The 23,629-nt window shown below is 42.2% G+C and overlaps 1 protein-coding gene across 11 annotated transcripts in view; it reads right to left on the bottom strand.

Annotated features, from left to right (window-relative positions):
* LRCH3 (leucine rich repeats and calponin homology domain containing 3) overlaps window positions 1-23,629 on the bottom strand; it is a 112,059-nt gene that overhangs the window by 38,786 nt on the left and 49,644 nt on the right. For 6 of the 11 annotated variants that reach the window (XM_072996342.2, XM_078389736.1, XM_072996347.2 and 3 more), the window contains exons 6-13: window positions 21,187-21,296; window positions 14,131-14,224; window positions 13,295-13,415; window positions 11,009-11,157; window positions 5,360-5,436; window positions 2,554-2,661; window positions 813-864; window positions 559-708 (exon numbers count right to left, since the gene is read on the bottom strand). In XM_072996342.2, coding sequence (XP_072852443.2) covers window positions 559-708; window positions 813-864; window positions 2,554-2,661; window positions 5,360-5,436; window positions 11,009-11,157; window positions 13,295-13,415; window positions 14,131-14,224; window positions 21,187-21,296 — 861 coding nt within the window. The remainder of the gene's footprint in view (window positions 1-558; window positions 709-812; window positions 865-2,553; window positions 2,662-5,359; window positions 5,437-11,008; window positions 11,158-13,294; window positions 13,416-14,130; window positions 14,225-21,186; window positions 21,297-23,629) is intronic. The other 5 variants (XM_072996341.2, XM_078389734.1, XM_072996345.2 and 2 more) reach the window with 3 other exon arrangements.

The following is a 23,629-nucleotide window of genomic DNA, read 5'->3' as shown; positions in this document are numbered from 1 at the left end:
CCCTAGAAGGGGTGGTTTATGAGTGGATAAAGAGATGGGGCAGCAGGCCACGATACCAAAGACACTTCTTTACCACTACCATGATGTATAGCTCCTCAATACAAGGGCAGAGACCTCTTAGAAAAAGCACCTTGTGCCCTTGAAGACCTCTGCATGCAGGCTACCTTCTATGCAAAGCTGCTAAAGTCTTCGTCTGTGAACACCCGCGTGTGAGCAAGGCCCTGCTTGAATCACGTGCAGCCTCCAGTGGGAGGTCTTTTCCTCACTGGGCCACCGCCTGGAGTTTGGGAGAGGTTTCCATCACTCTCTCAGGTGCTTCCTGGTTCCTACAATTCAGTGTTGATGAATCCAAACTGTTTTTTTTCCCCTCCTGTTTTAGAGTGCTGACTTTGGTTTTTAGTTGTGTCCATTAAGACAACTGATGTTTTACTATAATGCTGTCATAAAAGCTCTCGTGGTTCTGGAATGGAAAATGATTTAATAGGGAGACCCAAGAGGGGGAATGCAAACCCCCTGTTATAAAAGGCAAAGAAGGACCTCCTCTTGGAAGGGCCTCACCTTGACAAAATCAAGGACCGCCTCCCTCTGGATCTGCTTGGTCCTCATCTTCTCCTCCTCATACTGTAACGCAGCAAGCTGTGCTTCTCTCCGGGTTTTCTCAACCAAATGTTCACGTCTCTTGTGCGGTTCTGCCTCTGAGTGGGAGACCTGGAACCAAATTGTTTCAAGGTGAGCCTCAAAAGGTCATTTACATGCTAAATGGAAGGCAGAGCATTTCTAAACGTGCCATATCAATGCAGAGGGTCTATTACCTGATGATGGCTGTTGGACAAGGACAGAATGCACGACGAGTCGCCAGAGCCTCTGAGGGGAAAAGAGATCTTTATAGAAAACAATCCGTGCATTTCTGCTCAACTTTTCAATATATAAAACACTGTTCATGCAGATTGCAAAATAAAGCTTTTCCCCCCTAGGTTGTCTATACCGGGAGAGTTGCACCAAGCTTCAACCCTTTCAGTTATAATTCCAACAAAATAGTTTTTACGCCTGGAGAATTCCAGAGAAAAATCTGTAGTCTTGCAAGCTTGGGACAGTTTTTGTCAAAGACAAAGAAACCAGGAGGTGTTCTCAAATAGCAATGCAATGCTCAGCATCGTTCCATGATCTTGAAAGCACATAGTCAGCTTTTCTTCCCTCTGACACTTGACTAAGGCCCTGATACTTCACAGAGTCCCATGCACAATGAAATAGGCTACGTTTTCCCTACCTACACGCATCAAACCATTAAAATAAAGGCTAACATTGGGTATAACTTACATTTTTCTAGCAGAACATGTAATTTTGGCCAGTATAATGTGTAGCAAATGAAATGACATAGTGAAGAATTCATGAGTGGTGACAACTGCAGAGAATATACCTATGCTAACCCCACACCCATTTGTCAGCTTCTGTGCCCCATCTCTTGTCAGGCATTCCCTGCTCACCGGCTGTTCGGAAATGTTTCCCAGTGCTCGCGAGCTGGGATCGGAGGGGGAGCTGTGTCCGATTGAGGGGTTTGGAGGGAGGCCATGGTCTTCTCAAGACTTGCTGGTGGAGACCTTTTTGCCAGCTCAAGCATCTAGCTAGATCCTGCCCCCTTCCACCCACTTTGCAAACCTGCCCTGTGGCAACGAGATCCCCCAGGCCGTTTATCACAACCCAGCAAGCTCTCATAGATTTACTGGCATCCGCAAGAACGCCACTTCTTGCCTTAGAGTGGTGGTCCCCAACCTTTTTAACCCTGTGGACCAGTTGGGGAAAGCGGGGCACCCCTGTGCTTGTGTGCACGTGCGAAGGAGCATGCATGCTCTCACTCGCACACTCCTGCATATGTGCAAAGGAGTGGGAGGGCGCCTGTGTGGGGGCTCGTGCACATGCGCAAATAGCAGCATGGCACTCGGGGGCATGTGCGAAGGGGGGCACAGGCACAAAGGAGCAGTGTAGGGGGGAGTGCATGCAGGGGTGGGGAGGTCTGTCTTTGCGGCCCGGTCCAGCTCAGGCCACGGACTGGGGAGCTCTGCTTTGGAGGGTAATCCACTAGCAGTGTAACATAATTCTAGGCCCAAGAACCTTGACGTATATGTCAAACAGCTGCATGCATCCATGCATGTACTCATGCACATGACCAATATACAACCTGTCTCACAATAAAGAATGTCATAGAAACTGTATGGATGCAGACAGCCGCTAAAGAAAGTATTTTATGCAGTACAAGTATGGAAGCCCAGACTCACAGGTTATTTTTGTAAAGCAAAGCAAACCATGATGCTTATATACCATCCCACAGCACCTAAAACACTCTCTGGATGGTTTACAATTTAACTGTGCAGGCGAGACCTTGCTCCCCCACCCCAGCAAGCTGGGTACTCAGTTTATCGACCTTGGAAAGATGGAAGGCTGAATGAACCTCAAGCTGGCTACTTGGGATTGAACCTGGGTCGTGAGCAGAGTTTTGGCTGCAGTGCTGCAGTATAACCACTGTGCCAGGAGGCATGCTCCCCATCACTTCCTTACCTCTCTGCACGATCTAAGTAGCATCTTATCAGTTGTTGTCGGTCTCTATCATGTGATAAGCTCAGGCTTTCAGGTCGTTTTAATTCATCCGCATCTCTGTAAACAAAGCTATTTAGTCAGTGTGTTCAAGAAAAAATGACTGAAAGAATACTGATGAAATGCTATAGCTTACTACTAGATAAAATCCCCTTAGAGAATAGTAACATAATGAAAACTGATTCTAAAGCAGGTATGTTTTGGGGCTCAGCCAATATCTAAATTCAAAACAGGAATGCAGAATCAGCTGATATGAACAAGGATGTGATTTCCACTGAAGTAACGACCTTCACCCCAAGTAAAACTAATAACTAATCATTCTTTACTGCAATTGCGTGACTGGGGGCTGGTGGAGGGTGAGAAAGAAAAATGATAGGATCAAGCTCTTGTTTAAAAAAATTAATTAAACATGAAATGGAAGAGGCAAAGCATTAAAAAAATCTTACATTTAAAATTCCAAATGCTGACCTCTTTTTATATGCTCTTTTAAAAATGTTTTTCCTGTTCTGAAGTAAATGAACTCTTCTGTTAGGCCTGCAGAACAAGCGTCACATCCAAGGCAAAATGAAGAAGCTCATATATATTAATGGTTGACAGTTCTTTAACAATATCGCAACAAGGAGCATTATGAGCAAGTGAAGCATATTATTCTGTGCTCTCCGCTTCACTAAGCAGTTTCAGGGGCAGATTTCCACCTGTTTAGTCTTCACAAGAGGAGACTCTGCTGGAGAAATTGCAGTTTTAGAAATATTTTCTTAGTTAAAAGTGAACGGGCTGGGCAGGGGCTAGTGACCATACAAGAGAGAAGCATCCAAAGAGACAGTGACAGACAGTTGGACTGGCTTTCCAGAAAGCAAAAAGCATGCAGGATCAATCTTGCTACTAATTCCGGAAGTCTTTCTCTTTCCAACTCCATGCTAATGTGGATCCAATGAAACGTTCACCTGGTTTGAATCATATTGTGCCCTACAATGTTCAAGAAACAGCTTCTAAAGTTGGCATGAATTCAAGAGGATCTCTCTTTCTCTCTCTTTTTTTAAAATTATGGCCAACACAGATTTCATTAGCACAAGCCAATCGCAGGCCGCATCCTGCTCTCATGCCTTGTTCTAATTTAAGCTTCTAAGATCTTGGGTCAGAATCATCATCATCACCATGATGCCCATTTCTGGCTAGGTAATTAAAATGCTAAAACCATTGCAAAGCCTCTTTAGAAGTGCATTTAATTTAATAATGTCTTATCCATTTCCACCAGGTATTACACTGGGACAAATACTCCCTTAAGACTCAAATTTCAAGGAATGTTCTATGAGAAATCATTTTCTGCTGTAAAATTTTTTTTTCGGTATCTGTTACAAAATCCCATGTACAAGGTAATGCTGCTTGTTCCCAGTCAAAAAAAACTGGGAGCTGGGAAACCTACAGAAATTTACTATATAGAGTGAACAAAGAAAATGCACTACAGGTACAGATAATTTATTATAAGAGACAAAATTATTTTGCATCAAAGGATTTGATATGTTTTTTTATTTTGTGCCAGTAACACACCATATGCTGATGAAAACAGAATGTTTTCCATCTCATGACCATGGCGAAAATATCTCCATGACATAGGAAGGTTTTTTTTACCTCTACCCCTCTTGAGTGCAACTCATTGACCCTGCTTAGCAAGCCACATTTTCAAAGTTAGCAATGATCCAGTGTTGTGGACGTCCTGAATATCAATACTAACCAAATCACACTTTTCAAATTCCTTCCTAGCCATGCAAAAGAAAAACAACAACATGGTCCTTTGTATAAAATCAGAAGACAAGGGTGAGTGATAACCCTGAATTCGGCCATTAAAATCTGAGAAACAGAAGCTGGCTTTCCATCATTAGGCTGAATTCTACAGACCTGCGGTGGGTGGCGCAGAAGTTATGGAAAAGTAATGCATTAGGAAAGGAATATTTTTGGGAGAGGTACTTGCTACCTAAGGAACAGAGAGACTACTGTCCCCTAAAGCTTTGAGGTTCCCATGGAGCTTAGAAAGTTCCATCCATGTCCGCACTTGAAAAGTCCTCTGACAACTTGGGTTTGTTTGTTTGTTTGCTAAAATTACCAGAATTCTAGCTGTAGCAATTCCCACTGAACTATGCTTGCTGGAGGTAGCGGGGGGGGGGGGGATCCAAAATCTTCATGCCAAAAGGACATTCCTGTGCAGGAAACATGGGGGGTGGGAATCCCACTGTACTTCTCTTGATCTAACCGTGGTTACAATTTCAGGAACATTATGGCCTAAATCTATCTGCTAATCCCAACTAGACTAGATTAACTGAATCAGCTAACAAAAGGTAAATTAAGGGGTGTGGGACACTGTTGAAATGAATCGGGAGCTGGACTGGGGATTCTGAAATAGGTATAAAGTAGCGTGTTTTTTGTGCTGGTTTGTGTGTCCTCTTGGTATAACTGTTACTTCAGTAGTAAACTGTATCAAGGGGGCTACATACCGTCTTCAAAACCCCCAATCCTCACAGTTAAAATCAATCCCCCTGCTCTAATGAATGCACCCTGCTTGGAACTAGCAACTGGACTATGGACTATGCAAGTACTGAATCCAGCTGTGAAAGTAATACAATATATTCTGGACAAAAACTTGAGGAATCTGGATTAAAAATGAAATTCTTTATGAGCAAAATAGGAATAGGAGGCCAGATTACTAAGAATGTCTTCTATACTCTGAAGCATGGTTTATCCTAGAACTCTGAATATATGAAATGACAGTACTTACCTATTATGATGAAAGCACCTTCTTGCATCTTCTGACCTATGAAGTTCTCGTGTTGGTATTAGTTTAACTGGTGAGCCCTTAGAAAAAGAAACAACGAGTGCCAAGGTCAGTATTTCTAGTGTGCTGTGAATGTTGTTAAGATCAACACTCTTCTCCAAATAAAGCCACCCACTATGATGCAACAAATTATAACGTTTAAACAAATGTCTGACTAAGAACACAGATTTGCAAGATTGGTCAGCAAAAAACTGAAATATTTATGAAAAAGAACTGAAAAAGAACAACTAGACAGCCAGCTCTCTTGTACTGCCTACAATTCTTAAGAAGTAAATTTATAGATGCAGCTATGTGAATTATGTAGAGTATCTGGACATACAAATATATGTTAAGCATAGGAGTGCATAATAATGCTTTCTGCATCGACATTATCTAGTGTTAGCTGCATGGAGCAAGGAAGGCGTATGGTTTTACTGTATGCTTTTGCTTTGCCAGATTTCAGGTCAAAAACTACACATCCTAACTATTGCTGACCTTCACACCCTGCTGAATTCTATAATTCCAGTGCCATTGTCACTGAGATATAACCCATTGTGAATCAAATCTCTTTTAGAACTCCTAACCAAATGTTGTAACTTACTGGTATGTTCTGAACTACCACATTTAAAAGTAGAGCTGCAGTTTAAAATTGTTTAATTTCACAGACACTGACATATGGCATTAAGAAAATGGCCCCTTTCTAACTAAATCTGAATTCTAACAAGGAATTCTACTTCCCAGCTGCCTATAGGTCTGCTCTTGAAGTATGCGCTGAATGGCAATGCCATCCTCTGGACTCATTACTGGGTTTGCAAAACTAATATACAGTCAGATGAAATGTGATCCATCGCAATTTCAAGAATGGAAATTAGGGGAAATATAAAAGACCTTTTTAGTCCACCACTGAACAAGCTGTAATTAAGCTGGCCCAAAGACATGGTGATACTATCCCACAGTGCACAAAAGTCCCATTATAGCCCCAGGGGGAACCTGAATAATGCACTCAACCGGAAGATCATCTGGGTAATTAAGGAGCAGCTAGGTCCCTTGTGTGTAGCTTTAAAAGAATAATGGTGCCTATGTTGGATCTTGGGGGTATCTGCGGGACAGAAAGTGGAAGAGACCGCGGAGACCCTGAAAGGCCCACCAGAAGGAAACAACGAGCCAATCAAAATTAGCTTTAGCCCCGCTTCACATTATAATCTATCTATATTCAGGCACAGATTGTAGGACATGCCGCTTTTTAAGCAAAGCAGAAGATTATTCCATGCAGAGTTCCTCCAACACAAGGGATGTGACCCACTGTTTCAACCCTGTCATTACCTTTATGCAGAAGAGTTTAGATGAGAGTCCACAGAGGAGGGCACATATTACTTTAATGTTTCCCTGAATTGGATTTCAAGCTTATTAAGAGCTCTTCCATTTCCTATTGTCCAGACGGTCACAGCAGGGGCTCGTTCCCCCGCCCCCAGTATGTCTGCTACATTTAAGAGGTTGACACCAAGGTTAAGTCTCCCTACCCCATCACAAACACATGTCCCAATTAGATGCAGAGGAAATGTTTGGAGTGCATTAAAAAGAAGAAAAGAATCAATATTACACTGACATTGTACAATGTCATTAAGTCCTTTCCCAAAGTTTGGAAATTCGCACCAAATCAGTCAACGTGTCATTAAGCACAGGGGCTGTAAACATTGCACACCCAATCCAGTATGTTGATAGCTCTCTCTGTCTCTCCATCCCCTACTGTTCTTAACAGATTAGGACGAGTAACCACAAGGTTAGAAACAAGTAGTGAATTGTATGTTGGCATGAGTTTGCACACACACACAAAAATGTATCAAACACCTAAACTTTTCCTGTACCAGCTTAGCTGCCTCCTTTAGAAAGCAAGAACCATCCAATGGAAGTTTTTTAAAGCACGTGTCTCGCTCAGTGGATTTTCAGGATTGGCCAAATGGCTTTTTATGTGCTATTCCTGTTTCCATGTACAAGGCACAGTCAAGAAACATCCTTTTTGTGTCTTGGAAGCTACAGTGAGGTGCACACTCTGTTACAAACACAAGGCCCTGGGCTGCCAGCCAACATTTACACTGACTTTAGTTAGCTCCTCCAGAAAAAAATTCAAGCAGCCTCTCCATAGTTACTTGAATACAGACGGGGGTGGCCCGTAAGGGCTATTCACTTGTATTGGCCACTCACTGATTCTGTTTTTTTGTATTGATGTGGAAAATGATAGAATGAGTCCTCAAGTATCTCTCAAAGATGGGAGTTTACTACCCAATATGCATGTTACAGCGGGTTGACATGCCCTCGTTCACGAGGAGACCCCAAGGCCACTGGATATTTAAAGAATCTGGCCTTTCCAAAATGGTTAAGCTCACACAAGAAGGCCAAAACGTGCTCCCTTTTGTGTCATACGCAACAACCCTACTGGCATTCAGAGAGAGATCATGTGCCTCCCTCCAGCTGACTGACCAGATGCTAGGCTTGTTGCTGCATGTGTGGTCCTGTGTCTCATAGTATACCTGTACAACACCCTGGTGACCTGACAACTAGCAGCAGCAAGTCACGCCATCATTCCTCCACAAGCACCAAGAGGATTTCAGTCATAAAAGTTATCTTGGTCTACCTTGTCGTCTGGCAGCAGGCTACCTGAATGGTTTCCATTTTAGCTGGGCATCCTAAGAACTGCAATCTAAACTTGTTTTTAAATTTGCCGTCCTATTCCTTATGGGTCATGCTTTAAAGCTACAACATAAACTTAAGATACACTACCTATTTTCGTAAGCTGCTGTGGAAGCCTTTTTGGCTGAAGAACATAGTATGGTCGCAGTGAATGAACAAAGTACTGAATTAATGCAATGGGAAGAAGGTGCTTTCCCTAATATTGCTGGACTCTCAACACCATTAGACTTAATCAAGGGCCACTCTGGCTGAAGCTGACAAAAGCTGGAGTCCGATAACATCTGGCTAGACACAGGTTCTTCACTCCGAGTCTGAGTTTAAAATACCACAAGGTTTTTAGACACTATCAAGAGATCAAAGTGAGTATGTATCCTGTCCCTGTAATATCACAGAACAAATTACAGTATATGAAAGTCGGACAAATACTTCTTCCTCTTCTCATTCCTGGAAAGGAATGCTTTATTCCGTCTGAGCCACAAAGTAATAGGAGAATTTAGAAGGGAAAAGCTGTTACATTCAAATTTGCTTGGATGTCTATAAATTGTAAGCTTTCCATTCGAATACCACAGGGCAGATTTTAAACAGTACAGTTCTAAAGAACACAAGCAGTATATTGTTCAAGCTTGTGTTCCAAGAAAAAATCCCAAAACTGGCTTCAATGTCTGTATTTCTTTGAAAGAAAGAAAAGCCATGTTTTACAGATGCGTGACCTTTACTTTTGCCTTCCCTTGGGCATCAGAAATTGCCATGGATGTATACTGGGTGGGGCAGACATATGCTAAAGGATAAGAAATTGCTCCCCCACTGAGGCTTTGCGGGTGGATTTGACTTTATCCTGCTAAGCGACAGGATTTCAGCCAGTGTGTCCAGCTGCTTATGACACACTGGCTGAAATCCTGTTGCTTAGCACAGTAAGTTGCAACTTGACTAGGCCCACTGAATCAGCGTATCTTCCTCTTATTCAAATGGGCCTACTCTAATTGTGACCTACTGTGCTAAAGTAGGTTTGAAATAGATTAGCCCCATTTGAATCAATGGAACTTATGGAAGAACTGACTCACCCAAACCCCACTGGATATACTCTAGTTCAACTCACTACACTAAGCAACAGGACTTCGGCCATTAACCGATGAAGGTACAACCACTCAAATGGGGTGGCAGACCAGATTGATAGAAACGGTAACCATAAACTGGAATGGAGTAGTCTGACACACAATAATATGGCAAAATCGATATATGATGCTGAAACACCATATTAAACAAATGGTAAAAGGTAAAGGTTCCCCTTGACAAATGTCCAGTCGTTTCCGACTCTAGGGGGCGGTGCTCATCCCCATCTCCAAGCCATAGAGTCAGCGTTTGTCCATAGACAGCTTCCATGGTCACGTGGCCAGCACGACTACACACGGAACGCCGTGACCTTCTCATCGAGGTGGTACCTATTTACTCACATTTTTACATGCTTTCGAACTGCTAGGTTGGCAGGAGCTGCGATAAGCGAGGGGTGCACACTCCATCGCGTGGATTCAAACTTACAACGGCTGGTCTTCCGACCTTGCAGCACAGAGGCTTCTGCGGTTTAACCCGCAGTGCCACCACATCCCTCCAAACGAATGGTAGGTGACTCCATTACTTAAGCTCTTCCGAAAAAGACATCTTGCCCACTTCCTTTCCACATCTCTGGCAAACAAATTTGGAATGGAGGCTGTGCCATGTGGGAAACTCCAATGGAACTAAAACCACTGAAACTCCCATTTAGCAACCTACTCTGGTGAACAATGGTGCATGCATAATCCTTATTCTGGTGACAGATGGGCCAAAGGAATGTCGCATGAAAGACTCATTGCAGTCTGCAATCCTTTCGGCTCTGAGAAAAAATTGGGGATGCTACATCTGAAGCAATCCCAGGTACAGCAACACTAAAGGGCAACTCAAAACAATAATCAAGGAAAACACAAAAGCAAAGAGCACAATTTTTTTTAGTATCTGTCATACTATCTCCAATTTTTAAGATTTTTCCAAGAAAAAGAAAGCATTAAAAAATAATAATAATGGCAGTAATCAAACGTTGCTCTGCTCCTGAAGCCTTTCCATTCCTGGATTCTCTTCCCACTTTGCTTATTAACTGGAGACTATTGGACGCAGCATTAGGAAAATACAGAAGAATGTGGTCTCTCAGAGCCAGTTATCACTCGAGGCTCCACTGCAGTCAAAAACAATGAGGCTTGCAAGACCACAAGAGGTCAGGGCACAGGAAAGAATGCCTGGTGTCTGTTCCTCCAAGTATAGCACTGGGTCTACTCAAAAGAACTACTCGGCTGGGTGAAGTTGAAGATATAAGAATCTCTATACATAAAAGTAAGTTTCAGTCCCCTTGTCTGTTGGTCACCTCATTATGTCAAAAGAGCTCAGCAGATTTTTCTTCAAATTTGGAAGATACGTTTGGAGCTGTCTGCAGTGAACAGTAAGAACTATGTGGTGTAAATAAATTCTCTTTTGGGGGCTGGTGTCTTGGGGCACATCCTCAATTATTTTTTGTGCTTACAGAGTCATGTGGCACATCATTGTAAGGATCCTGGTTGAGTGTTCAGAAACTGACATATTCTGACTTATGCTGTAATTTTTTATGAGGAGAGGGGTCCAAATCTTCATTCATTGTGAGCCATGCCAGCTGAGGGATCCTGGGAGTTACACTCCCCATACAAGCTGAATGGGTGGGTGCCAGCGCAAAGGCAGAGCAAGATTGAGAGAGGTGAAGGCCAAAGAAAGAAGGGGTGCCCACAGAAGAGGAAGGGTACTGAAGTCAGGTGGGAGTCTTAACAGTGGTTAAAGTGAGGCCCACGGGCTAGGAAGCGATACAAACAAAAGGACTTTTACAGAAGCATAATACACACACATGCAAACCGATGTAAAAAGAAGCAGCACCTCATGCGATATTCGCCGTTGTTCAATATATGCCATGAACTGTGAGCTGAGGCTGTCTGATTCCATGCACTTGGCTTGCCTCACCTCTTCTTCCTCCTCTTCTGTGACACAGCTGTCAATAAAGTCGATCTGATCCAGATCATGTTCCACTTGACATACGCAAAGAAAAGGCTTACAGTTAGAGGGAAATAACAGAAGGCAAACTGTCATGACGACTGAGCAAGCACGATTTCTCTCGCAGGAGCTACACCAGGTTTAATAATGTTGTTTCCACAGCTGATTGAGAAATCCTTTTGCCTGCAGGCTCGTGTACTATCAGTGAGTAAAAGGTGCACCAGGCTCTTTATAAGAGGTGCTGGCCTGAGAAAGCTTCCAACTATTAAAGCCAGGGCCTAGAAAAGTTCCATTTTTGGACAGCTCTGGGGAATACCAGTCAACGTAGCCACTGGCCATGCTGGCTGGGGAATTCTGGGAGTTATAAATAGAAGCAGGAACCTTTCCAAGCTCTGGTTTCATCTTTTAAAAGGGAACAATTTCATACTTTGGATATACAATACAGAGAAAGAATAATCCAACTGTATGGTGATAGGGTTTTTTGCTAGCCACTCATGTAAACAGAAGCGGTTTACAACAGTTCCCTTAAATAGAGCCCATTATTCACAATGCAGCCATTCTAAATGTTGTTTTATGCACATTATTATGTTCTATTATGCTAGGATTTGTTTTTTACATTAATACTGATGGTTTGGTTTATTTTGTAGGCTTGAAGTTTTGCTTCTTGTTTATTGCCTTATGCCGTAAACCGCCCAGAATGGCCTCTGTTTAAATGGGCAAGTATATAAATGAAATCAACCAATACATTAAACAAATACATAATTCTGAAATTCAGCATTCTGCCTACAGTTTGGATTGCCTGCTTTGAACTGGCCCCCTGAGATCTCTTCCAACATTATATTTTGTATTGACAAATTAATCAGACCTTTTTGTGTATGTACAAAAGTGTAAATTGAGTCACAATTCTGTAAATTCTAAATTTATCTGTGAATTCAGAATCTTCTGTGGTAGTTTCATAAAGAGACAAAATCAAGTTTTGTTGCATTTTTAAGACTAAGAAGTTTTATTTGTCATAAACTTTCATGGACACAGACCACTTTTTCAGACGCACTGAGCAGAGTGTTCAATGCTGAGGTTTTAAATGAGGCCTGTTTTGCCTCATACGTCCCTTAGAAAGATAATCTATGCTAGGAACAACAAGCCAGTGAAATGGACAGCAAAGAAAGCAGTCATCAAAAAATTATTTTTTGATTCATTTGAAATGTGTTGGAGGAAAACTTTACAGATACCATGGACTACCAGGAAAACAATTAAACCACACTGAAATCAAGCCTATAATCTCTCAAGGAGCAAAAATAACGAAACTGTAGTTCTCATACTTTGGGCACATTATGAGAAGAAAACTGAAAAAGACAGTAATGCTGAGAAAGTCAAATATAAGACAGACGGACTCAACGGAAGCTGGGGCCTTGAATTCACAAGAGCTGAGGTCTCCTACTGATAAGGACCTACTCGGCAGAGGGTGCTATTTTGTATACCTAAGTCCTGTCCTTCAATTACTAATATTTGAAGGCAAATGACTCAGTTCAATTCTAGCTGGCAATTAATGAGTCGCTGCTAGAAATCTCAGGGCTGCACCCGCACACTGGCTTAGCACATGCTTGAGAATCCTACTGCGGTCTTTTTAACTGCCAACTAGAAGTGTCTAGATGTTACACCATTTGCCTTTCGCGTGTGTAATTACCATATTTTTCGTGTATAAGACGCCCCCATTTTTCTAATCCAGAATTAAGAAATCTAAGTGAAGTTTAGCAAGTGTAGGGGGAAAGGGATCAAAGCGCTGCAGGATCGCTTTGATCCCTGCTTTCCCCTTCACTTGTTTTGGTTCTCTCCTCAGCTTACTTCCATTTATAAGATGACCCTCAATTTTTAGTCTAAAGATTTTAGACAAAAGTACAGTCTTATACACGGAAAAATACAGTAAGCAACAGCGTTTCAGCTTATAGGATTGCCATAAGTTAGAAGCAACTTGACAGCATGCAGTAACTACAGTGACATGGACCAACCTGCATAGATGAGCTGATTAACATATGCAATGAGATAAGTGTAACGGTTTCATTATAGTAAGCAATCCATAATGTGCATCAGAGTCTTTCCCAATCATTAAGCCCCAAGGGAGTAACTAAATATGTAATGAGAATAACCCTGCCCAAATAAGGTAGGACCATTTACCTCCACCATTGGTGACCACTGCGCTCCCTCTGTGGTCCTGGTACTGACTTTCTCTTCTTAGTCGCTGTTCTTTTGTGATCTCTGCCACTCGCAGAGGAAGATCAGAAAACTCATCTGTAGGCTTCATTAAAAGTCAAGGAGACAATCAACAAACACACCCTGACCCAGACGGTATTTATCAAGCTTCTTAAAATAGGATATTCAGGACTCTAAAACATTCCAATAAAGAGCTCCCTCCTCAGGTCATTAAAGAGGCTTAAAGCATACATGAGGGCTGGCTGAATTTATAATGTTTCCTTCCTACAAAACTGAAGGTTTAAAATCCGTTTTATTTGGCCATAGCTTAGGATAAGGCACTCAGAAAGAAAATCTTTACAGCACCATTAAACCACTGGCTTGCACATTCGACTTTCAAATGACCAGTTGTGAAACAGGTTGGACACAGGTGGTTGAAAAATACTTATGTTAACATAGCATGTCACTCCTTTCTATGAATGTCCACTGTTCAGTTTCAAGCAAAACATCTTCTCTGCTGGTTCCCACCCCCACCTCTTTTTTAAGCTTAAAGTGCCGTAAAATAAGAAATGGTACAAACAACATTGCTTGCAAGTTCCTTCTGCCTCTATTTGATCAGATCATTTTCTATCTGCTATCTGAGATGAGGAAATGACAGGTTGGCCTCAATCCTTCAGCCACTGCAAAATAAGTGGTTTCAAGATTATAGCCCTCTGGGCTTTGGCAACTAAGCCTTCTACTGTTGCTCTGACTTGTTTTTTTCTCCTTCCCGTATATGCTACAATTATCCCCCAAACAAAAAGCAAACCATGTGTACTTACTTCATTTCCTGACCACCTTTTGTCTCCGCTATCCACACTATTGAAGCCAGAATCCAGTGCACCATATGGCCGGCTGGAATACAGTTCCTCGTGGCTGTTAAGCACATAAAACGCTGGTTATTGTACTGTCGGATTAACCAAGAAATTCTTTAGGAACCACTAGATGCCAGACAACAACACCCAGGCACACCTTCAATTTGTAAGTCACACGCAGTTTCCCTTTAGAGATGTTCCTTTCTGTTGGCCAAATGTTTGTGCCTCCGGCCATTTGCCCAGGAGGCCTGCAAAGTGTTTGGTCAGAGGAAGGCACGGAAACACTGCACAACAGTACAACAGTTCCATCTCAGTGAATCCACCTCTTCAGAAAACAAGTCCTTCCAGTCACTGCCACAATCTTTAGCTCTACTTGATCCTACCATACTTTACATCATCCGTGGCTATCCAAAAAGGACAGATGAAAATATGCTTTGTTATGTCTGTTATTTGCAAAGATTTGGGATTTTTTTTTAAAAAAGCAGCCCTTTATCAGCTATTGTGGACTTCTTGGAAAAGACAGAAGAAGAAAAAAAACTATGTGTGAAATAAAATGTTTTGGAAACCCAAGCACTTTTATCCTAAACTTGCTGTCCTTCTCCCAGAAACATCTCTTTATATTAAAAGGTAAGAGCTCTCAATTTCTGGAGCGTGTGAAAATGTCCAGTATTTGTATTAATTTGCACTGTATTTGGCATGACGGAAATGCTATTTGAAAGCCAAGTAATTACGGTTTCTTCAAAGTTGGAGGGGGAATCATGAAGAAACACACGAAGTCTCTTCAAGTGGCTATTCCAGAAATGATTTCAAGAGTAGCCCCTTGTGAGAAATCCAGCCTGTGCTAGATGGGAGTTACACTCCCTCTGAAAACACTCATGCACAGCTTGTTTTAATTTGTTTTTAATATAACTTACTCCTATTCTAAGATTTTAACATTGGCCCAAATCCTGCCGCTTAAGTGTATTACATCACACTAGAGTAAGCCCACTGAATCAATGGAGATTTGGTGAGTCAACTCCTTCATAAATTCCATTAAGCCAAATTGGCCGATTCTAACTGCGACTTACTTTAGCAAAACACAGGTGCTATATTTTAAATGAAAATGTATGAAGAGAATCTCTAAATGCTTTGTCTCCTCTCCCTAGGATAGAAGAGCTCCTTTCGCTCTACTTTCAGAAGAGGAACTTCTGCATTTCATATCCCTGGCATTTTAATCTAGAGCCAGAGTATAATAATACACCATTTGTGTTGAAGGTAGCTAGAGTTTTCTGGTACCATCATTTTCAGGAGAGTAGCCACCATCTACAGCAGCAACTAATGAATAAGTCCTGCTTTGGGCAGTGAGATTATTTATTTCCTCATATAATGTCCACATTGCCTTTCGACTTAAAAGGGTGGTTTATAAAATACACTCACACACAAACACACACTCATGCAAACAAACAAGAGCATGCTTTCATTCAGTATGGAAAACAGATGCCTGACACTGGTTCAGTAATGTATTAATAATCAATACAAGACTTCAAACATTGTTCCTAATATATGCCCCCCAGGAGACTGAGCACAGCTCCTATCCATTGAAACTGACAACTTCAACATCATCACAGAGGTACCCCCCAGGAAAAGAATACGGAACAGAGAGTATATGCAGGCAAAAACCCCTCTGCTATGCTAGGTGTACAGACTAGACAGCTCAATACTGTGCCTATCCTAGACACTGCGCATTTGAAAATGGCCACAGATAGAAACATTGTAAGAATGGGTCTCATCTGGCCTACTGGGGATGGTCACTGAACAAAGAATCAACTGTCCAGATGGCATCTGATGCCCTGGGGAAATCTGCAGCAAGACAGCAAATACGGGCAAGTAGAAAATACAGCAGACCGATGGGCCCTACAGGCAGGCGCTGCTAAGTGAAGGTCATTCCATGGCAAGTGGCCCCTTGCTTTAAAAATCGCCTGCTTCAGAAACAGTCTGTATCTATTATTATTTATAAGGAGCTGCCCCAAGATGCAAGCCTGTGCTCTCAAAGAGAGCTGCAGTAAAAAGGGAGCAATTCTCCACAAAGAACACATTACAGAAAGTAGGCAGGTAGCAGACATGCTGCTGTGGGCATGGGGTAAGTGGCATGAAATGAGCAAGGTTTCAATCAATTTCTCTTCTGGCACACCTTAGCCCTCCTCTGCATACATGTACTCGTGTTTGTAATGCTGCTGAGGATAGAAGTGCTCAGTGAGGGCAACTGTTACTAGACCAACAGTATGGTATGTGACTGACTGCATAAATACGAGTATTTCTCCACACAAATGCTAAAGGGCACAGGGTTCATTATCTAGAGAGACTCCACTTTTTTTTCTTTTATGGGCGGTTTCAAAATAGCTGCAAGGCTGGGTTTGAAAGGAAGTCTGCAAAACCAAGGGAAGACTTGGAGGCCAAAATTCCTGATCTCTATGGTGGGTGGATGATATCCTGGAACATGATTTCTCTAGCAAGTAATGGGAAGGTTTTGCTGCACACCTCCTCACCCTTTCCCATGACCAGCTGAAGAATGAATCAGGTAGGTACATATAAGGTAGGTACTGCTCATATAAGCAGATTTCATAAATCTGCATTATTATTATTAACTTTTTCAATACATGAGGCAGGCAGTCCTTCATGCATACAGAGGAAGAGCAAAGAGCATTTTAGAAATTTCAAGAAAAGTAGTCCTGTTTTGCTTAATTATGTTGACGAATATCTTAATTGTTTTAGGCTTTTTATCAATTTTAGCATTTAATCGGATATCATGCTGTGGACATCTGCACAAGGGGCAATAAACAAGCGGAAACCTGCACGAAACTGCCATGGGAAGGAACTGGAGGAGAAAGAGGCATAGGATGCATTTCCATTGTTTTGCTTATCCTTCATTCACATGTGACAACATGCTAAGGAAACCTGGTTCACTGGGAACCAGTTAGCCATCTGATGCATGCAACCAGTGGTTGCTCCTGCGGCCAGCTATGCAGATCCTCTCATTGCTCTGCATGGGCCAAAGCATCCACCTGCCCTCAGGTGCAGAGCTCGTACTAAACAAAGCCTGACTGGAAGGACTAAAAGTTTATTTAGCTGCTTCGGTTTGCAGCAGCAACAGTGACTGGAGAGTAGCGCAGCATTCATGAAAAATATTTTGTTTCTGGACTGGTTTATCAAGATGTAAGAAGATTGTCATTTCTTAGACTCGGCTCAGCTTTTAGTAGATGAGCTTCCTATTCTCTCCTATGTGCAATTCGCAGGCACTCATCCCTACATGTGGTTCTTTCCTGTGTTAGATACCCTGACTTCATCTTCCACCACTGAAGCAGTCTCAGAACCTAAGAGCAAAAACTGGAACTGTGTATTATTAGCCTTATGTGTTATGGTTGAGAAAGGTTCTTGCTTACAAGTTCTGCTTAGCTCACTTATTTTGTACTTATTAGACTGTGGGTGTAAGATTTCCGGCAGGGTGTACCTTCCATTTAATCTTGGTTAAGCATCTAAATGGGGATGAGCACCGCCCGTAGAGTTGAACACGACTGGACAAAAATTGTCAAGGGGAACCTTTACCTTTACCTAAGCATCTATCTTCAGGCCCATCATAAATAAATAATAATGAAAGCCATAGACAATACACAACAAATATAGTGCTCAGTGACTTTGGGGTTTTGATTTATAGTATTTCATGGAATTAAATAACCATCGTTTTCCTAGCATAGATATCCTACATGCTGTCTGTCATAGAATCACAGAAAAATTAAGTTCAAAGTGGCCTACAAGGCCATCTAGTCCAACCCCCTGCTCAATGCAGGAACACAATCGAAGCATAGCTGCCAGGTGATTGTCTACGTTTTTCTTGGATGCCTCCAGTGCTGCAGCACTCACCAACTCCTGAGGTCACTGGTTCCACTGTCATACTGCTCTAACAGTTAGAAAGTTTTTCCAGATATTCAACTGAAATCCGGCTTCCTGTTGACTTGAGCCCTGCAATTCGGGTGATCGAGAACAGATCTTGTCCCTCTTCTATAGCACAGCCTTTCAAATATTTGAAAAGTGCTATCCTATCACCCCTCAGTCTTCTTTTCTCAAGACTTGTTGTTGTTGTTGTTGTTGTTTAGTCGTTTAGTCATGTCCGACTCTTCGAGACCCCATGGATCAGAGCACGCCTGTCTTCCACTGCCTCCCGAAGTATGGTCAAATTCATGTTGGTCGCTTCGATGACCCTGTCCAACCATCTCGTCCTCTGTCATCCCCTTCTCTTCCTGCCGTCACACTTTCCTAACATTAGGGTCTATTCCAGGGAGTCTTCTCTTCTCATGAGATGGCCAAAGTACTGGAGCCTCAGCTTCAGGATCTGTCCTTCCAGTGAGCACTCAGGGTTGATTTCCTTCAGAATGGATAGGTTTGTTCTCCTTGCAGTCCAGGGGATTCTCAAGAGTCTCCTCCAGCACCACAGTTCAAAAGCATCAATTCTTTGGCGGTCAGCTTTCTTTATGGTCCAGCTCTCACTTCCATACATCGCTACAGGAAAAACCATAGCTTTGACTATGTGGACTTTTGTTGGCAAGGTGATGTCTCTGCTTTTTAAAATGCTGTCGAGATTTGTCATCGCTTTCCTCCCAAGAAGCAGGCGTCTTTTAATTTCGTGGCTGCTGTCACCATCTACAGTGATCATGGAGCCCAAGAAAGTAAAATCTGTCACTGCTTCTCAAGACTAAACATGCCCAGTTCTTTCAGCCTTTCCTCATAAGGCGTGGTTTCCAGTTCCCTGATCCTCGTCACCCTCCTCTGAACTTGGTCCAATTTGTAAGCATCCTTCTTGAAGTGTGCTGTCTTCACAATATACTGAGAGATATATCGTGGGAAGTTTGATTTTACTATGTAAACCTGGGAGAGCAACCTAATTTTAAAAGGCTGATTTAGAGACTGGGATTTTTCCAAACCCAATCAAGTGTCAGCTATAGCCAGTTGTGTCCTTTGATCAGTTTAGGCCACTATGCTTACTTACATCCAATGTAAGAGGTTACTGATCTGGTCATGAGAACATCTGCCTTTGTTACATCATTTTGAACTACCCCCAGGGGTTCTGTGTGGGACTGTCTACAAAATGTGTTCAGAAACGACAGACTAGAATATGGTGACTGCAATGTTATTAGGAGATGACAAACTATGAGTATATCGATTGTTGTGGGTTTTTCGGGCTCTTTCGCCATGTTCTGAAGGTTGTTCTTCCTAACGTTTTGCCAGTCTGAGAGACTGACGAAACGTCAGGAAGAACAACCTTCAGAACAAGGCCAAAGAGCCCGAAAAAGCCACAACAACCATTAGATCCTGGCCGTGAAAACCTTTGCGAATATATTGTGAGTATATCCATTACTAAAACAATTGCATAAGCTTACAATTTAATTTTTAGGTTCAATTCAAAGTGGTGACTCTGGTGACTCAGAGTGCCTTCTTGCAGATGAATTTGCCAGCCAAACAATACTGAACAAACATATTTGGGGACAAGACAGTTTGGGATTTCAAAGGTTCTTTGGCTGATGTTTGTTCCAGGATAGGGGTGGGAAAGGAAAACAAAACAGACTGTGTAGGAGAAGCATCTTTGCAGATGGAGAAAGAAAAAGTTACAAACCAAGCAAAGCCACAAAAAATGGTGCAACTATATTCCCCTTTCCCTGCTAGATACAGTGGTGTCTCGCTTAACGGCGATAATCCGTTCCAGGAAAATCGCTGTTAAGCGAAAACACCATAAAGCGGAAAAAACCCATTGAAACGCATTGAAACCCGTTCAATGCATTCCAATGGGGTCAAAACTCACCGTCCAGAGAAGATCCTCCATAGGGCAGCCGTTTTCGCTGCCTGTCTTGTGAGGAATCCGTCCCAAAAAACAGCGGGGAGAGTTTACCCGGCCACCATTTTGAAACCATCATTTTGTGAAGAAGGATATGTTCCTGAAGCAGGGAACCGATCATCGCAAAGCGAAAAAAAAAAAAACATTTAGACCACCGTTTTGCGATCGCAATTGCAATCACAAAAAGATCGCCGTAATGCGGTTTCGTCATAATGCGGGGCAATAGTAAAGCGAGGCACGACTGTACACAGTATCCACCAGGGAAGGGAAAGATCAGAACTAGACAACACAGATTGTTTCCCAAAACGCTATCCCATTTTTATCCGTTATCCCAGTTTAGAACGTTCAGTCTTTCAACATTCATGCAGGCTAAGATCGAAAACTCTCCTGCACCACACCTGTTAGCAATGGTTGACGGAGCCGCTCCCCATGTTGCATTAACCATTAAGCGATGACATGGGAGGGAAGAAAAATAAGTCAGAGCAAGGGTGGACACCTAGTCCATAAAGCTGTAATGGCAACACCACTGCACAAATACTCCCCACCCATCTATCCTCTCTCCTTCTTTCTCTCTCTCTAACACACACACACACACACACACACACACACACACACACACACACACACACACACACTCACTCACTCAGGATTCAGAAAAAAAAATCACTCCATGAGAAGCTTCCTGTAATGCGTCCTACCCTGGGGCAAGCGGACTAGACGAGGAACTCTCGAGCCTGTCAGTTAAGTTCCTCTTTTTGTTCAGACCTTACATCACTTGGCACAGTATAATAAAAATAAAAGTCACACTCCATCATTTTAATTTAGCAAGTCATGATAACGTGGCTGACTGCTCAGAGATGTCTGTTACCAGACTAAGCCAAAATGAGAGCCTGCCAAGAACAACACAGCTTGATAATGAGAAATAAGATCAGCATTTACACCTGCGGCTGGACAAGGGAAGTTATATGACACTGTACAAAAGGTTAAAAGCACAATAAATTTTTTAAAAAGTGCACCGTGACATGTTAACACCTTATTTCTTCTCACAACACCAAAAAAAGAAAAAGAACAAGACAACTGATGTGTTAACACGCAAAATGGAGTTGGGATCTCTCCGGGCACTTCTTCAAACCAGTGAATGTGAAATCCACCACACTTACCAAGAACCAAACCCCATTGGTTGTCTACCGTAATCTGGAAGATCTGGCACAACCTTGCATGCTTCCATATTCAGATACTTAAATATGTGGACTTTTCCTTTTATGCATATCTGAAATAAAAGAGGAAATCTATGGAAAACGACTGAAGGTAAAGGAACAATTCCCAGTTTTCATGCCTGCCTGCCAACCAGCCAACCAGCCAACCAGCCAACCAACCAACCGACCGACAAAAGTAATACAGTACTACCAAATATTTTTAATTTTTGTTAAATTACACCAGCATCATTATATTACCGTTACTATTGTCACTAGAGATGGGAGTATTCGTATATGAGTATCACCGCACAGGTGGTGATAATGAGGGTCCAGCCCCATGGGGCCAGACAGTCTACTCAGCAATCTGCCACTGCCGCGGACGCCATGATTTTTCCGATGGCTTCACGGATTGTGATCTGCAAGCCATTCCTGGCAGGAGGTGGGAGGACAAGCCTCACTGAAAGGTTGAAGAGTGGCTCGCAGATCATTATCTGCATAGCCACTAGAAGAATTGTGGGATCCATGAAAGCGGCGGATCGGTGAGTGGACCGTCCGGCACCATGGGGCTGGACCCTCGTTATCGCCACCTGTGCGGGGATATTCATATACGAATAAAAATACCTCTATCTCTAATTATCACTATAATTACTATTACTACTTTTGTCTGGGGATCACAGTTAAAGTAAATTCTTTAAAGGGAACATTGTACACGTAAGTTCACAGATGAGGTGTGACACAATTTCGTCATTTTCTTGGCAGAGTCAACACTTGCTGTTAGCACTGATTTCTTAGATCTTAGCTTTCATCACATTGGTTTGGAGCGCTTGTTCTTGTGCAACAAAAATCAAACCTTCAGTTTCTTTCTTAATGGTCCTCAGTTTTACGAATGCCCATGTTGAATTATGATCATGCTTTCCATCAATATTTCTCAGGTGTTGTCCATATAGTGGTTTATTTTTCCAGCTGTTTAATTTATTTTCAAATTGTTGTTTCTTATATTGAGCCTTTGTTTCTGTTGTTTTCAAAATATTATCCATTTTTACCACCTTAAGTAATTTTTCTCTACTTGTACTGATATTTAGTCTTCTTTTTTTCTCCTGTACTACCTGCTGTATTTGCTGTAATCCATGGCCTCCAATTTTTCATGGTAGATAAAATCCATCCACATCACTTTTTGGATGCAGTGTATGGTGCACGTTTATTAATTTCTGTGTTTTTGGATCCAATTCTTCTAATTCATTTTGAGTCAAATCTATTATTCCAGCTGGGTATCTAATTATTGGAACTGCCCATGTGTTTGTGTGTTTGTATTTCTACCATTTCATTTCATTTTCTACCAATACATTTTGATGTATTCCCTTTCTGTCAGTTCTTTAACTTTTTTTAGCAGATGTTATCTGCTTCTAGTATTCTAAGGTACAGTGGTGCCTCGCAAGACAATGTTAATTCGTTCCGCCAAAATCGCTGTCTTGTGAAAACATTGTCTTGCAAAATGCGGTTCCCCATTGGAATGCATTGAAATCTATTTAATGTGTTCCAATGGGGGGAAAAATCGTCGTCTTGCGAAAATCGGTCATAGAGAAACTGTTTTGCGAAGCTGTCAAAATCGTTGTCTTGCGAAAAACCGTCCGTAAAAAACCCGTTTTGCGAAGCGCGGACTCAGCTGTCAAAATTGTCGTCTTGTGAAAAACGGTCCTAAAAAAACCCCCGTCTTGTGAAGCACGGACCGAAACATCATCTAGCAAAAATCGCCCATAGGGAAAACCATTTTGCAAAGCGCTATAGTGATCGCAAAAACCCATCATCTTGTGAATAAACCATTTTGCGAGGTAATCATAAAGCGAGGCACCACTGTATTTATAATTTTCATTATTTGAGAGTGATTTCATAATATTGCCATCTTAAAAACTAGATTCCATGTACAGTGGTACCTCGCAAGATGATGACCCCGCTAAACGAAAAATCTGCATAAAGATGACTTTTTGCGATCCTATGGGCGATTTTCGCTGGACGTCGATTAGGTCCGTGCTTCGCAAACCGTTTATTCGCAAGACGACGATATTTTCCGGTGATCATCGGCTTCGCAAAATGGCTGCCCTGTGTTTTCCGAACCCATGCTTCGCAGGTAGACATTTTTACAGCTGATCGGCGCTCGCAAAATGGCTTCCCTATGGGCGATCTTCGCTGGATGACGAGGCATTTTCCCCATTGTAATGCATTAAACCAGGTTCCAATGCATTCCAATGGGGAAAGGGTTTTCGCATGATGACGATTTCACTAAACAGCGATTTCAATGGGACTGATTATCATCGCCATGTGGGGCACCATTGTAGTTTTGGGATCTCGACACATTCAGTGATGGCGAACCTATGGCACACGTGCCACAGCTGGCACGCGAAGCCCTTCT

Source organism: Pogona vitticeps, chromosome 3 (genome assembly GCF_051106095.1).
Source record: "Pogona vitticeps strain Pit_001003342236 chromosome 3, PviZW2.1, whole genome shotgun sequence".
In the NCBI taxonomy this organism is placed as follows: domain Eukaryota; kingdom Metazoa; phylum Chordata; class Lepidosauria; order Squamata; family Agamidae; genus Pogona; species Pogona vitticeps.
The sequence above is the reverse complement of the archived record's forward strand: the minus strand, read 5'-3'. Positions and strand labels throughout refer to the sequence as shown.